Below are 17,187 nucleotides of genomic sequence, written 5' to 3' on the forward strand. Positions count from 1 at the left end.
CTATTTTGAGTATGTGGCTTTTGTGAATGCATGCAAAATGCAATGGCAAGCGGCCAGGTGACAATTTTTTAGGGGACTTTAGACAATAAGCTCCTTAGCTTAAGATGGCCATCATGTGCTCTTTCAAGGCAATTTTTACCTACTTTGAGCTTATCTACAATCTTGATTTCTTTTGTCTTGACAGTAAAGAAACCAAGCTTAAGAAAGTGAATAAAAAAATATGAAATTATGAAACAAAAAAGTGAGTAGTTTCTTCATTTAAGCTCTTTGTGAATATACCCATTAATAAATGCTGAATAATTTTACGCTGAATAATTCTTATTCAAAACATTGCATGTGTAGAGACACAAATTACCATGACCGAAATATGGAAATGGGTCGAGTTAGAAACATAGCAAAAAAATAATTAAAAATATACAGTAAAAGAGCTAATAGGGGGCAACAGAGATAATTAACATAACTTGTGCAGGGGTGCGACAGCCGAAATACAATTTGGAGCAAATTTTCGGAGCAGCAAAATGTTACTTTTGGAGCACATGGATCAGGTTATGGCGAAAAAACATGCATTTTTTCATATAAAATGCCAATCTTGAAGTATGAATAAAAAGACTTCCATTTTTTTAAAAATACATAAACCATTCAACATCACCTAAATCGTGCAGTGTGAACATGAGCACTGCTATTACAATGAAAGTATTTAAAGCTACCCCACTAAGAATACCATGATAACGTCCATATTGCATTTGTCCCGTCTGTCAAATCATTTGAGGCACTCTGCGAATTTAAATACGAATCTGCCAAGCTCACGACCATGAAATATGAACGATTTGTAAATATGAGAGATTTGAATTGACCATGAGAGATTTGTAAGACCGAGCAGTGCTGAAAAAAAAAAAAAAACTGGTGCAAATTTTTTTCTTTCTTTGATGGAAGTGGAAATGTCATTCACTGCTCCAAATGATTGCCAGTAGCCTATTTAGACGTTAGTCATTATACTGGTACTCAGAATTATGCGGTGTACAAATGCCGTATAGACGAAATGAACAAAATGTGCAGTGCCGCAGGGCACTGGTGTGCTGCGGCAAAGGTGGCTTAAGCAGCAGCCTCTGCATGGGTTAGAACTAAACTGAAAAAAATGTCAAATCACTATATCCCCCCCTCCCCCTTTACCGGTTCCCATCCTTTTTTTTCACGACAGTGTTAGGTGCAGCTTCGGCTGACTTGCAAGGCGCGTTCGACCAGGTAAAGTAACAACGGCGTGTGCCCGTTGGTCCGCGGACGATACCGGATATCTGCTGCCAGGACCCAAGCAAGGACGATGCAACTTCAAGACCAAAAACAAAAAAGTGATGTGTTTTTTGTGCCACTGCATATTAAATCAACATGGTTGCTGGCAACACCAGCATTTGCCGCTTGTCAAGCATAACCTTCCAGCTTTAGTTGCTAACAAGCCATAGCCACTTTTTCAGGCTAGGAAATTTACATTTCCTGTGGAGCAAACGGTAGCTACAGGAATGCATTTTTGCCTTGATAGTTCGTCGTCATGCTGATAGGTATCTGCTGCAATCAGTGGACCGATGAGAACTTAGCTTTGTTACTTTATCTGGTTGATTGCGAGAATTTTTAAGTATATTCTAGGCACTATAGATAGGGTCTGTGCGCTTTGATTGATGGTGCAAACTGGAGGTGGCCATCGTGGAGAAAATTTTGAGGCTGGCTGGGCCTTTTGGTGCCCCGTGATGCGATTTCAGCAAACTTTACGGTTTTGGCACAGCTGGCTGCAACAACAGAGAATAATATCAAATTGGCGCAATTGCTACAGCTCTGCACCCGCGCTGGTGGGCTGTATATAGAACAAGTAAAAAACGGGTGCCAAAGCACCACTACAATAAGCTCTGAACATTTTCAGTAACTAGAGGTGCAACCTCGAACCTGCTCCCAAACTCAAAGCCACACCAAGTGAGCTGTAGGATTCTCAGGGTACAAGCAACATCGTAATAAGCCAAAGCATAACCGATTGATACTTCATGAATCTCAGATGCCTAATTAAGAAGACATACACATCCACTTTTTCTTCTCACGTTCAGTCTCTGCAGCTACAGCTAGAAGAGTGATATTCTACTTTATAAATACTGATATAAAACATCAGTAACTAAAACTGCCAATTAGTAGTGCTTCATTACCCTCATTTAACATTTCTAAAGAAGAGTGATCAAAAATGTTTCAACACATATATTCGAAAGTGACTCCCACAGACAGTGCATGCTTTCTCCAATGCAACGATTACTCAGGCACGATGGACAAAGCTTTCTTGCAGCGCACAAGAAACATGCAATGAAGTTAAATTGTTAAAACCATAACATGGCACAGACCGCACAAGTGTCAAGGCAGCTACACAGAGGCTCAAGTTAAAAAAATAGCGACCATGCAGCTAAACTTGGTTATCATGAAGATTTGGGTGCACGTTAAAGAACCCCAGGTGGTCTAAATTTCCGGAGCCCTCCACTACGGCGTCTCTCATAATCATATAGTGGTTTTGGGACGTTAAACCCCACATATCAATCATTGGTTATCATGACAAGGCATATGTACAATGCACAATTCATTTAAGCTTTAGAGAAAAAACAAACAAATGAGTGATGATCAACTTATCAAGCCTGCATATCTTTACTCATTTTTTAGTTGAGCTGGCCAATACACTGCTCCAACATATGAAGTGTCAAAAGCAGGCATTCCTCAATGGACCATTTGCAAAAATCTGCAAGACTGCTTTTCCTGCAAGATTGTTTTTCAAGCAAGAAGTCTCGACACAAACTGCTTTTCTTGCTCATACTGCTTTTGCCATTCCCAAAGCCAGTGAAGGCACGCGAACACCAAAATATGACTTCTGTCCCCATTAATTAATATGGGGTTGCCCCACTTTGTACAAACCCTAAGCCTTAACGTAGTGGATGAGGCACCTATTTTGTAATTAAGGGAAAATAGGAAAATTCGTAATGAGCAAGAAATTCTTTCATTACTTGAGCAACAAACCACATCATTTACTATAACCAAATAAAGTTTTTTAAATGTCATGCTGCATATTGCTTACAAAGGCTTCCTCTGGATGTCTTCTCTGCATTGCTTGTCAAACATAGTCTACTAGAGAGTGCAAGAGGAAAGCAAGGTGTGTGTGGCAACCATCCAACTTTTTATCATTGAATGACTTGTGAGCACTCAAAACCAAATTTATTGATGAAAGTAGAAACGATACTTTCTGAACAAACGTTTCAACGTAGACATCATTCTGCCATTGACTCATACTTTAGCAAAGTGGAATGGTGCCTTCGTGAACAAACTCTATGCTCCATGACATTGCACTGCATTTGATGCACACTTTACCAGCCACAGCAAACGAGAATATATTGAACAATTTCCAGCATATTTAATGAATTACGACCTAATGTTGTAGTTATATGGCAGATGGCCATCTAATAAAGTAACAAAATTGAGGAAAGAAAATTCTTGTGTTAAGGATATCCGTTTAATGAGAAAAATCAAGCAAGTGCCATCATCTTTTCGCCGCTTTGCTAGGAGAACAAGGATGAAGCAAGGAGCACACATGGACAAGCACAACATAACTGGTTTATTTCTGAAAATACATCGGCTCATGTAGCCAACATGATCTATGCGATCTTGTGAAAAACAAAATTACTCACGCATATGACAATTCACACGATTACAGTTCCTCGGAGCAGCATGTGCACAGGAACAGACCACATCAAACGCAAATCTAGGAAACTAGCATGTAGTGTTGGCTACTTGAGCAGATGTACTATTATCAAAAGTAAACCAGTTGTTAGATTGCACTAAGCCTTGTGTACTCCTTGCTTCATCCTCGTTTTTCTTGTGCTTATTGATGAACTCTTTCCAACTAGGCCGACTATCAATCTTCCTAAAGTGTAGCCAGAAACATACTCATAATTGTGCATGCTATGACCTCTCTTCAAGTGCACCGCAAAAATTGACAAGTGTTTGGACCAAACAAATATAGCCCCAGATAAAGAGCAAATTGAAGCATAAATGAAGAAATTTAAAAGTTTGGGAGGGAGCTGTGTTGCCTGATCTAACATCCAGAGAACTTTCTTGGCCACGAAAATGACAACAGAAGTTGCAATTATTTCATTTACAGATTGGCTACATTCTTCATATCTAATAACACAATTTGCACAATTCAGACAAGAGGAGGATAGAAAAATTTTGACAAAGTAAGCTCGCCAAGTTGTCTTTCATTGTATTTTGCAGTTGTATATTTTAGCTTTACCAAATAGAGTGCACGAGCTCCCAACAGACAATCTAGTGAATGCATAAAAAGGCTTTAACGGGAAAAACAATAGTGCTCACCCAAAATGCTTGCTGAAGTATTAGTCACGAAAGAAGTACACAAGAAACTCCATTAGCCTCAGCACGCATAACCATTTTGGGAGATGCAATGCATTCTCCTATTCTTAATGAGAAATATACCTTTCATAAAGTAAGTATTCACTAATGAGACTATCATCCACAGTGTAATAATATAAGGGAAAAACCAAAAATATAGAACATGCTGGCAAAATTACCAGAGATATATGGCGAAAATAGCAGTAATATTACTCAGCTTCAAAAGTCTTATACAGATGACTTTGCACAAAATGTCAAACAAATTTGTTGTTCAAACTAGAAATGATACTTTCAGAATAAACATTCAAACGCCACTCAGACACCGTTCTGCGAATTTCTGAAGTATCCATCATGACCACAAAAAATTTTTATCTTTAAAATATTCTAGAAATTCACTGTTTTCAATTCAGTAAGTCACCATGTTTTTTTTTCTTTTCGAGTACATTTTAGATGGCCACCAAAATGGCTGAGACGTTTAGTGCAGAATGACTATCATAATCAGGATTTATAAGCAAGATTCATAAGTAGGGTCAATGATTCCCTCAGATTCTGTTGAGAAAATGCCACAAGGTGTATCTACTCAAAGAGAATATTCAAAGGCTTAAAAAAAATAATACTTTTTTTTTGCATGCCATCCAGAACACTCTAAGAAATGTTGCTTGATCAACTACAACAACATCAGAACAGGGTACATAATCTGCAAGTGTACCAGTTGATTTGGGATCCATAGTGTTTACCAAAGAGAAATGTCGTATCACGGAATTAAAGAACGCATGTGGGGCGGAAGCTTGAACAATAAAGTTAGGGACCACACAATGTGCAAGATAACAAAAATTAGAAGTATATCACATCCGGAAGACAGCAGGATAGATCAAGAAACAAGTAGGGATAGTAGATATTTTAGTTGACATTAAGCAATAGAAATGACTTTGGACTTGACATGTACTCGACCAAACTGATAGTCAGTCAAGAAACAGATTGGGAAGAGCAGGCGAGGACGGCAGCGAGTTAGATGGAGTGACGAAATGAAGTAGTTCATAGGGATATAATGGAAGTTGCTTGGGCGTGAATGGGTAAATTGGAGATCATTGGTAGAGGCCTTCGTCCTGCAGTAGGTGTATAATAGGCCAATGAACAGATGACTGCTGTCAGCTGTGCTTCAGCATGATTTTCATAAAAACAAGTGTGCATAGTGTTTTCCAGATTTTACTGTTGAAATTTTAGTGAACCTTATATATTCATATGACAATTACACTGTTGACTATTCCTTCTCACAGGTGATACTAGACAGATCAACTACGTGGACAACTTCAATATACCCTCAGCTATGAAATGAGTGCCTGCAGGCAAGAAGATTACTTTCAAAGAGCAAATCTTCCAGTATGCAGGCACTCGTTTAATAGCTTAGGATATTGAAGTCATGTGCATGGTTTATCTGTCTAGGCTTCCACCTGCAAAGAGGAAACAGCAAGCACTGATGCAAAATATGCAGCAGCCATGCAGGCACATATATAGTAAGTTAATTGCAGGCACCAACACAAAGTGGGATAGTACTGACAATTGAATCAATGAGAGGATCAATGAATATTAAAATGTAGATTATGCAAACAGCACTCAATATAGAAGAGCCTTTAAAGAAGTAAAGGGCCGAGTGTTCAAATTCAGAAACGCAAAAAAAAAGAAGTGTTTTCTAGCTCAATTAGAAGATCTGCTAATTTGTCTGCCTATTCTCTCTACATGATTAGACCTATTCACGTACGAGTTCAAATCATACTTCAAGGGATTAAACGCTCCGCGATGGCCGCTCTTAGCACTAACTGCGCATGCAGCGCGACTAACTAAATTTTCGCATAGCAATACCGTAGCAACACTCTCCCGGCGTTCCGCAGCTCAAAATAAGCGTACTGCTATCACATGATGGTAAAATAGAAAACCGCAAGCTATTGCTCCTAGGAAAAAAAGGTACGAGAAACTCACAGGCCTCTTGGGACTCGGGGAACCCACCGGTTCATGACAACGTCCACGATGAAATGCGAGACGTCGCGTGATTGAGTGCACGCGCTTCTTTTTCTTCCTTCTCATGACGATGTTAGGTTTCGTTTTCAGCAGAAGGACAAATGCCACCGAATATCGAGACTGCGTCCCCTCGACCGAAATCACTACGATTATTTCGGTCGTGAAGTGCGGTGGTGGATATAGCCTCGATTGTTGGTGGCACTGGTCTTCCTGATCTGCAGAATAAGAAATAAAACAAACTAAGCACGCTGTTGCGCCACATGAAATATATTTTGTTTCTCCCGAAGCGCTAACGACTTCGTTTCTGACAGCTACGTCTGTAGGCCATCGGAAAACGTTGGATGTGACGTCTAATTAATTGGGGAATGCATTGGGGCCCTAGAACAAAACGTTCGCGTCTTTGAAATATTGCACCTCTTTTTTTTTCTAACGCTCGGCAAGGCACGGCGATGGCCACAAAAAAACACGAACACTTACTTAAATTAATTCCCGCTATCCAACTACAAGAAATGTCACGCGTAAACCAAGTAAGATCTTTTCACGGCATTTGGCAGCAGATGCCGACGACACTGGAGTAAGCAGACGACGTCAGTCCAACCTGTATCCCACTTCACAAAAAGAAACTCTTTCCGACTGCTCGTCGATAACGTAAAATCAACAACGCTGCATAAGCACATATTTAACGGGTTACTCGAAGCCCCAAAGCTACCACGACCGCTTGTCATGCGGACGTTTTGAGGCGACGCGCGCAGCCGGAGCGCACTGTTGCCGGTGTGCACGGCTGCTTAACACGCTTGGCGGAATAGCTTTCACCGACTAGCGTTGAGAAAGTCGAGAAATGTGGCAATCAAATTTTTGATTGGCGTTTTTTGTGTCTTCCCTCACAGTTAACATTAATCGGCAACGTTTCCCCTCATTCTCCCTACAAATCGAATGTCACCTATTTTGCCTGTTGCTAGGGGGAAAATGCCCTACGCGATTCCCTAACGAGTTTGGTCTTACACACAGGCCTCTCTGATGGGCGCTCATTTTCGTTCTGAGTGCACGCACTGTCTTTCCGAAAGTCTTCGCGAATGACGCAGAAAAGGCTACGCTCGAGCTCAAAACTTGGCGAGTGGACTGCTGGGGCGCGAGTCCTATTACCAGAGGTAACGCAATGAAAAAAAGTGTGACAGCAGAGCAACAGTGATTTGATAGTGCTAAATGAAATCTGCGATGAAAATGAAACTTCTTTCGTGTTTGGTAATTCAGTAAACGTTTCTCGATTATGCTCTTGAGCGAAGGCTACTTGCGAGCATTCGAGTATCAAAAAAAAAAAAAGCTTGAAACCTATGGAATTAAATGACGCTTTTTTTCTGCAGTCCATAAGTCACACGGCCAAACACCACAGGAAAAGTAGGGGTGTAACAAAATAGAAGGACTTTGGGATAAAAGCCGTGAAAGCACAAAGTGGCTTGTAAAGAAGTTTATTGGAATGAACGAAATACCCGGAGGACAGTAGCATAAACGGCGCGTCGGAAAGAGAATCGGAGAGTGACAGCAGTGACAGCATGACTCGCTAGCATGATTGACACGCGAGAAACAACAATCGACGCTCCGCCATGGTGGTCTAGTGGCTAAGGTACTCGGCTGCTGACCCGCGAATCCCGGCCGTGGCGGCTGCATTTCCGATGGAGGCGGAAATGTTGTAGGCCCGTGTACTCAGATTTGGGTACTCAGCCCTCCACTACGGCGTCTCTCATAATCATATAGTGGTTTCGGTACGTTAAACCCCACGAATCAATCAAACAACAATCGACAAAAACACTGTCTAGCGAGGTTTGGGTACACTATAGTTTGAACGAGTGTAGCAACAATGGCATACACAATTCAATGTCAAGTCGCTCCTGACAAAACACAAATTAAAAAAAAACAATTATTAAGAGATAAACATTGATTGACCTGCTAACAGATAAATACATTCAAACAGGTACAAATTTCAGCCTTACAAAATAAATAAAGTTAGGCAACGCTGTTATTTATAAACACCTAAAGTTGGGCAACATTGAAACATCAACTATGTTAAGACAATTTTAGGTAATGTAAAATAAAAAATTTTTAGTAAACAAAAAAAATTATAAAAATTTTACACGCTATCATAATTGATTTTAGATGTACACAAAAATTTAGCCACTAAAGTTTTTACGCAAAAGTCTGGCCACGCCGTTATAAATTTTTTGTTCAGTGCCAGTCTGTACCGGGCACACCGCCATCGGGGGGCCGTTGAACGCCACTTTTCTCCGCTCCCGCTAGGGGCGCTAGGTAAACAGGGTGCCGCTGTTGCCATTCTGTTCGGGTGTTGCGTGCAGCCCGTTCAGTGGTGCGCAACTTCGTTTTGTGGGACAGTTTTCGGCAAGTACATGCGTAGAATGCTTTACGATGGCCTACTGCTGTGTTCCGCTGTGCAAATCGGATGAGAAAAAGAAACCGACAGGGCTTTCCTTTCATGAACTACCCGCTGACGCAGACGCTCGAGCGCGCTGGCTTGTCGTAATACGACGAGACAAGTGGTCGCCGAACACCACCTCATGCTACACCAAAGTATGCAGTCGTCACTTCAAAGAAGAGGACTTCATCGAAGGCAAGTGGCGACGCCTAAAGAAGAAGGGGCTGTGCCGTCAGTTTTTGAAGAATACCCGCCCCATATCCAGCCGAAATCAACTCCCGCGAGAAATACAGCAAACATCGACAAACGAGTGAGTGCTACAATGGCGCGCCGCGACTCCGCGAGCGTCAACGTTGCTTCAGCAGTGGCGGATATGTCGGATTGTTGCGCGATGGACACATCGTCTGAGGCCAACTTGCGTGATCATGGCGTCCAGGTAGACAACAGGTCAACTTCAAGTGTGCTTGTCGCTGAAAAAGCGAAGTGGAGAAGAAAAGGAAAGGAGTTGAGGGGCCGGCTGCTTCGACTGCAACAGACCGTCGACAAGTACAAAATGGAATTGAAAAAGGTGCATAAGGACGCCCTGGTTGCGGATGTTTCTTTCATCAAGGAAAGGGCGAAAGAAAAGGAACCTGCAGCTTCATTCTTGATTGATCATATTGAGAACTTCAAGAAAAAGAGGCCGAGCTGGTCTGAGGAGACAACCCGACGTTGTGTAGCTTTAAGGCATTTGTCGACAAGGGCGTACGAACACATCCGCGGTGAAATGCTTTTGAAGCTTCCTTGCAGAAATACTCTGAGCAACTACTTGGGAACCACTGGTGGAGAAACGGGCTTCAGCAAACTCGCCGAAGCTCGCCTCAGAGTAGAAGCCGAAAGCTTGACTGTACCACAGTCAAGGGTGTGTTCACTCATAGTCGACGAAATGAAGATCAGGGAAAAGCTGCAGTACAACAAACAGCAGGACTGCTTTGTGGGGCATGCCGATGTCTCTTTGGAACAACGTGGTGGGGACCTCACCTTAGCAAACTCTCTTCTCTGCTTCCTAATTACAGGACTCTCGACGTCGTATCACATTCCAGTGGCCTACTATTTTACCAAGGGTTTAACAGGCCCACAGCTTCACAAGTTGTTTATTTTTGTGCTTGAAAAAGTAGAAGCCTGTGGTTTCAGGGTAGTTCGCTTAGTGAGTGATAATCACAGAGTGAACGTCAGTGCCATGACACTTTTGGGCGATGGTCTTTGTACGTACCGGATAGAACATCCATGTGACCGCGACAGGCTCCTCTTTTTAAGTTTTGATGCATGCCATGTTTTAAAGAACGTGCACTCGCAGTTTCTGGCCCACGACATTGGTCCGGAAGGAGAGGTCTCATCCTGCTACATCAAGATGCTCTACGACCTACAGAAGGAGCTGGTTGTAAAGCCTGTCCGCTACCTCAGCCGAAAACATGTCTATCCGAATAACATAGAAAAAATGAGTGTCGCAAGGGCAATTCAGGTCTTCTCGCCTGATGTTACTGCAGCCCTGGAGCATCTCAGAGACCAAGCTGGGCATACATCGAGTGTATCATTCGCAGCTGCAGGCCAGACCATCATTTTCATGCAAAACATCTATCGATGGTTCGTGCTGCATGATACAGGCAATACGACCCAGCACATCCACAAAAAGTGGCCTGACACTCGGCAGTTTGACGATGCTGAAGATGCAAGACTGGAGTGGCTCGAGGTCACGCTACCCGTGTACTTGGATGAACTGGAAAAAAGCTGTCGAAGTCAAAAGGAATATTTGACGAAAGAAACGTATGAAGCATTCCTCCTGACCACATATTCAACATTTGCCTGTATCAAGTACCTGCTCACAGAGGAGAAGTTCTTGTTTGTGCTCACGCGTAAGTTTAACAGTGACCCCATCGAGTCGCTGTTTGCAACACTGCGGATGTCCTCTGGCTGCAATGACATGCTGAATGTTCGTTCTGTTTTGCAAGGGCTGGAGAAGGTTTTAAAAACTGGACTTGCCGCATCCAGCATGGCGTCAAACGTTGCACACAGAGAATGTGCCCAAATGTCAACAGGCACACTGCTCACTGAAGCTTCTCCTTCGCTAACACAGCAGTTGCCTCAGCTACAGAGAGCTGCTTGTGTTTTGCAACGGCTCAATGCAACAGTCTTGCCTCAGCACTTGCCGTCACTTGAGATTTCTGCAACTGTTTATGTTGAGGGCTATATTGCCCGCGTCATAAACAAGCACATGTGTTGTGGAAGTTGCACTGCAGTCTGCACAAAGCCAGCGAGCAATCAACCTATCTTGCAGTTCACCCGCAGCCAGGACCAAGGTGGGCTACTTTACCCGTCAGACCAGTTGCTGTTTGCCGTTGACGTGCTAAGGGCATTTGCGGATCGTGCTCTGAAGGACAATCCAACTCTAAAAAATCCATTGCATACCCTGGTTAAGTATGCTGTGCCAGCACTGTGTGCTTCAAACCTGCTCAAGTGCAAGGAGATGGATGACACTCACAGAACTAAGCTCATGGAGCTGATATCTGTTCGGTTTTTGTGGCCCCTGCTGGTGAACTATGCATTCACTGTCAGTGACAAGCATGATGCTTTCAAGTACTTCGCGAAAAAGCCCCTGTCAAGAAAATATGCACAACGGCGAGGCTATCGAAAATAAAGGTACTTACAAATAAATGTTCCTTCTTTCTTCAAAATGTATTCGTATCGCATCAATTGGGTTCACTTCGCAGAATATAGAGCTGCTACGCATGGCAAGTCAACGTTGGAAATTCATGTACATCATGTCCAAGCATGTAGGTGCGTGCGTACACGGCAAGTTTTTGGTATTCATTTAGCGTGGCGTTCTTCGCTTGCGGCTAGTGCGTGAAAGCTGGCAACCAGATCTCTGAAACACTCGGTAACATAATTCAGTGATTACAGCCGCAATATATTGAGGTTCTAGAGCAGAACATTAAGGATTTAATCTGTTTACTTTTCAGCGCGGAGCCAGAAACACAGAAACACGGCGGCTGCGACACGTAGCGAACTCCGGCACCCTGTTTAGGTGGCGGCACCTGGTGTCGAGGCGCCGCACTCGCGCCGACGGAGTAGTCCCATTGTTATCTTCCGCTTTTACCGGGCACTGAAAGTTTATAAAGGAGGCACTGTTAGTGCGCAGTCTGAGGCGCTGTGATACAGTGACTGGAATAGGAAAGTGTGATGAGCGGCAAGCGGCGCCTACGGAGTGCACTGAAGCTTCCGAGGAGGAGCCGCGTGAGGGCGCGCGCAATCGTCTATACGTCGTTTGCACGTTTCCGACAGTTTCGTCGGGCGCGTTCGTTCTCGTTTTTTTTTTTAAATTGGGGTGGCATTCTTACATCAATGCTTCTGTATGCACTCTCATGGCGCGAAAAGAGTCATTGCTTCGTCCCTGGGTTCACTACAGGCTACAAGTCAGCTAAAAAGGAGTACTTTGGTTTAGGCTAGTTGGTTCATAGTGCTCACATAGAAAGGACAGCGCAAATACTCAGGAGAAAAAGAAGGACAGTAGAGACAGAGCGCTGACTAACAACTGAAATTTTATTGCCATCTTCTGTGCATATATATGTGCCTAAAATGTCATTGAGAGGAGGTTTAGAAGCAAGAAAAGAAGCATGGTATTAACCAGCGATAAAAACTGCAAACGATAAAATCTGCAAAGGAACTCGCGTGATAAAATCTTCAAAGGAACTCGCTTGGGCGAGTTCCTTTGAGCTTCAGTTGTTAGCCAGTGCTCTGTCTCTACTGTCCTTTTTTTTTCCCGAGTTTTTGGGCTGCCCTTTCTATGTGAGCTAAATAGAAGCATGCGTTGTTCAGCGTTCCAAAGGACGAACCTCTGTTAGCGCAGTGGCGTAGAGCGATCCCGCACGATGACAAGCTGCTTCAAGAAAACTCGGCTGTGTGCGAGCTGCACTTCGGTGAGAGGTACATCTCCCGGCACCTCGAGCACACTGTGATGGGCGAAACTGTCCGCATTAAAAGAGGTACACCCATGGGCGTGCTTGCCGTTCAGGAAATGGGGGGGGGGGGCGAAGGTTCATTGCAAGGCGCCTCCTTTATATTAAATCAGTGTATGAGGCAGATTTTACGCCACCCTTCTAGATGACTGAAAGAGTGCCCTGCTGCCTAGTCAATGTATAGAACAAATTTAGCGCCCCCGTCCCAGGTGGCCAGCCCCCTTTGCCCCTCTCGTGCGGACGCCTATGGGTAGGACTTTCGGAGAAGCTCTTTGCATTTGTAGGCGCCTTTGAAATGACTTTTTAAAAGTGCTTTAGCTACAACGAGCTTCACAGTGACAGCTTGGAAAAGCTTGTTTCCTGCTTGGAAAAAAAAGTATGTCACACTGGGCTGCACACAACATTGTCTGAGCCGCACCAATCAAGTAAACAAGTTTTTTTCCGCTCACCGATTTGCGTTTTTACACAAAGGTACTCCACAAAAAGCGAGCATCTTCCCGTGAAAAGAGGAAGTACTTGAAGCTCAGGCGCATCACCTAGGCTTGCAGCCCAATGTTCTGTGGGGCGCTTGGGAAATAATAAAATTTTTTTCTTGGCGATATGAAAGGACGTCCAACAAATTATTAAGAACGAATTTTTGTAAGCAGATAGTGAGTCACTACTCGGAAATGTGTTTTATCAGCTGTGTGCAGAAATTAAAGGATTTCATTCAGACACCGCTCGTGCTTCTCGCCTCATGATTATGAATGACGTTATGCGGCTTTATTTACATATATGTGCTTGAGAAAATGATGGTTCACCGTGAAAAGTTTTGCAAGTAATGACTCACAACTGAGTTCATCGTTCCTCTCTTCTACCACTTCTCATCGATAAAATGTTTCAGTACCGTTACGCGCTCACTTTCGGCATCCTGTCGACCTGACGATATTTCAGATCAGTCGTGCAACCGCGTAGGCATACTGTTTCCCAGAAGCTAATTACCATATTTTTTCGGTCGCCATTTGAGTCGATTTACTAGCAAAGAATTACATTTTAAATGTTTCACGCTGTCCGCGCGCGTGGTTGATTGCCGTTTATGCACAGCGCATCGTCGCCTTGGGTGACGTGCAAACGTGTGCAAGCGCCATCTGGTGGTTTCCTGTTCATTACACTTCCCTATTCTAGCCACTGTAGCTATGATCCGGTTACAGATGTGAAGCGTGTCAAGTACGTGCGGTAGCGCCACAAGCGAAGCCTTTCCATGCCCCAGGGATTGCTGCAGTTTTGCTGCCTAGCATTGTTATTCAAATTGTGTACGAACCAGATTACCAGGTAACAGAGAGCAGTGCAATAAGCAGTCGCAATCGCTCATGACACGTAAACGCGAAAAGCTTTCCTGGTTTCGCTTTGAAGATGTCACATTTGTCTACGGTGTACTACGGCCCACATTTTTGCGAAGTATCTCGTCCGTTACTAAAACTTCACTGCACACTTTTTTAGCGGTACCTAATTGCAGTTTTTCAAGGTACGCGGTTCTTTTCCTCAATGGCCTTTGCCGGCTTCGAATAAAGTGGGCCAAGCGGTGGATATATGAGTAAACATTAACGAGTCTAAATAAGGAAATACACTCGTCCATACCATACGCACGCCCAGTAACTTGCATTTTGCTGTGTCTTTTCTCTCTGTGTTTTTCTAATTCAGGTATATGTAAAAGACGGGGACATGGTGACACGAGTGAATAACGTGTGGCCATCATAATGTCATAACTGCGAACAATCTGAAAACGTAGCTGCAAAATGACAAGATGCCAAGTACGATAACCCATGTACCATCCCACCTTCAACACATTTCCGAGAATAGACTGACCTAGAATACGAATAGAGGTGTGCGCCTGAAGTCGGCGCGCCGCCGCCGACATGTTTCGCTACGCCGCCGCTGCCGACGCTAGCAGATCGGCGCACCGCCGCCGCCATGAGGTGTTCTCTCAGCGCGTTATTTAAATAGGATTTTTTTTTCAGCTAACCTACGTTTATTTTCACCTTCTGTCACCAGTCTGGCCTTAATTCTGTCCACTTCACAAACGCATCAAAATTAGTTCACCTGACATTTCAAGTTAAATCAGTGGACAATAAAAACAAAACTTGTTGAGTGCTCTTAAAAATGTTGGAATAGATTTAAACGTGGATTTTAAGATACTTTTGAGTTCATTGTACACCAGCGAATGCCGCTCAGTGACAGCGCCGATGGTGGTGTTTGGCGAGGACTGTCGACACATTCTAGCTGACGAGAATATGCAATAGATGAGGCGGGCTTTGAACAATGATGAAAGGTGTGGAAAGTCGGTACTGGAATATTCATAATTATGACTGTGCAAGTGAATCGAAGAACAACGGCAGTTCAAATGCGAAGGGTGGGGGCCAGAACGGGGGACGGGCAGGGTAGAAGCGCGATGTGTATGGAAGGTATTGTTATAACTGAGGAAGAGCTAGCTGTTTAGGACATATTTACAAAAATAAAACAGTCAAGAAGCTGGACCACACGCACGGCCTTTAATAAACAAAGAAAGGTAAAATTAAAATTTTTATACGAATTACTCTATCAAACAGAAACGAACCCCATTGTATCGGCTGGTTGAGCAAGATCAATTATATTGGACGAAATGGTGATCACCATAAATTAGGTTGGGTGAACTGTGAAGTAACGCACAGAAGATGAATGGGGATAAAACACTGAAGCGTGAGCTTGTATTTTCAACGTACTTTGTCTTGCTCACCGTGCGATGCTCCACGCCGCACTATCAAGCCTTGTAATCTGCGTTTTGCTTCACCAGTTTTCATCCCGGACTTAATTCAACTAACTATAGATGCAGATTTGTCACAACCGTGTTTCAAAAAGGACACCACATATGAAACTTGCTCGGCGAGTTTATTATTATTATTTTTGGAAGAACAAACTAACGAGCTCAACCTGACGACAGGACATCGAGCGAAATCTTTATGGCGGAAAGTGCACAAACTCATGTACCAGAAACGCATTCATGAAAAATAGGCTGATGCGTTCCACAGCTGCACACCTAACATTACAAAGGCAAGAAGCGTGTCAAAATGGTACAAACAGCACACTGCCATGATCAGCGCCACGTGCACCTGCTATCTAGCAACGTGTTTTCCTTATCTAGCTGTAAGGCCAACTCAAGTATCACTTTTACATGCGTTGCACTTTGCCCTTTTTTGTTTTTAAGGCTTGAAAATCTTCTCGTTCAATTTATTTGTTTCTTTGCCAATTACACACATATAATGGGGACTCAGAGAGAAGCGAAGAGTTCATTTTTGTGTCTGAAGAATTTACGCACTGCCTATATTGGTGTCAATAGACCTAGAACCTCTGATCTCTGTAGACACGGCCGCATGACAAAGAAATTTCTTTGAAATCTTTTAATGTCATTGGCAAAAGAAAAATTGAGAGTGAACGCGAAACTCGTGAAGCCTTTGAAATAAAAACAGAGTGAAGTTTCATGTCTGTATGATCCCCCAGCTTTACTCACAAATAAAGAACTCGCAGTATAGATAGCGGGTATACTAGCATCGATATTTCGGTGTTCCGTGAAAATCGACTGCTTGATACCACCTTGAAACATTTGTTGGAAAAAAATTACGGTTAATTGTGCGAGCTGTGGTTTATATAGCATTTTCAAGCATGTTCTTCTGGTTCATTTTAGTAGACCTTTCTTTAATAACACTTAGCTTTAGGTCCAGCACTTGTCTTTCCTGGTTACTACGCTGCATTCTTGTTTTTCGTTGGTTTCTTCTAACGTAGATCGGTAAAGATCATATCTATTTCTGTCATAAGGGCATAGCAACCACCCTTCCATACTTCCCTATTCTCCCATATTTCACCGTCGTGAACGCACACAAAAGGTTTTCATCAACGCGTGCGTGAACGAGAGATGTGTTCCGATCATAAGTCGGTAAATTCACTGATGAGCCTATCAGAGAAATTGAAAGACTCAGGTTAAGGCGTGAGTCAAAGTGATTGATTCCAGCTGAGTTATACTTAGGTAAGCTTCAGTCCGAGTGAGTATGGCTGAGTTTTGCCACGGTGAGTCTGAGTTCGAGCGAGTTCCTTGTTCGATTCAGCAAAATTTTGGTTAGTCTGGGTCCTTGTGAGTCCTATGCGAAAAAAAAAAACTTATTTAATAAGGGTGTTTTTTTATTTTGCTGACTTATGGTTACAAATTTTTATAGTCTCATTTTATGGCATGCTTTGTGATCGCGTAGGTGCCAGCTTGTAAATCCACAGAATCGATTTTCCAAATGGCAAATCTGTATGATTCCCCACACCCTTGGAACTTGTTCC

General features: G+C 43.1%; 1 protein-coding gene and 1 pseudogene across 1 annotated transcript; one reads left to right on the forward strand and one right to left on the reverse strand.

Moving 5' to 3' along the window:
• The window catches only part of LOC142776333 (CCR4-NOT transcription complex subunit 7-like), a 34,979-nt pseudogene extending 28,258 nt beyond the window's left edge, over nt 1-6,721 (reverse strand).
• A 2,461-nt stretch (nt 6,722-9,182) lies between these two features.
• LOC142775346 (uncharacterized) lies at nt 9,183-11,534 on the forward strand. The gene has a single exon (XM_075876709.1). It carries the CDS (start codon nt 9,183-9,185, stop codon nt 11,532-11,534), a length of 2,352 nt encoding a protein of 783 aa, XP_075732824.1.
• Nucleotides 11,535-17,187: the final 5,653 nt, after the last annotated feature.

The sequence above is a fragment of the Rhipicephalus microplus genome, chromosome X (genome assembly GCF_043290135.1).
Source record: "Rhipicephalus microplus isolate Deutch F79 chromosome X, USDA_Rmic, whole genome shotgun sequence".
Taxonomy (NCBI): Eukaryota; Metazoa; Arthropoda; class Arachnida; order Ixodida; family Ixodidae; genus Rhipicephalus; species Rhipicephalus microplus.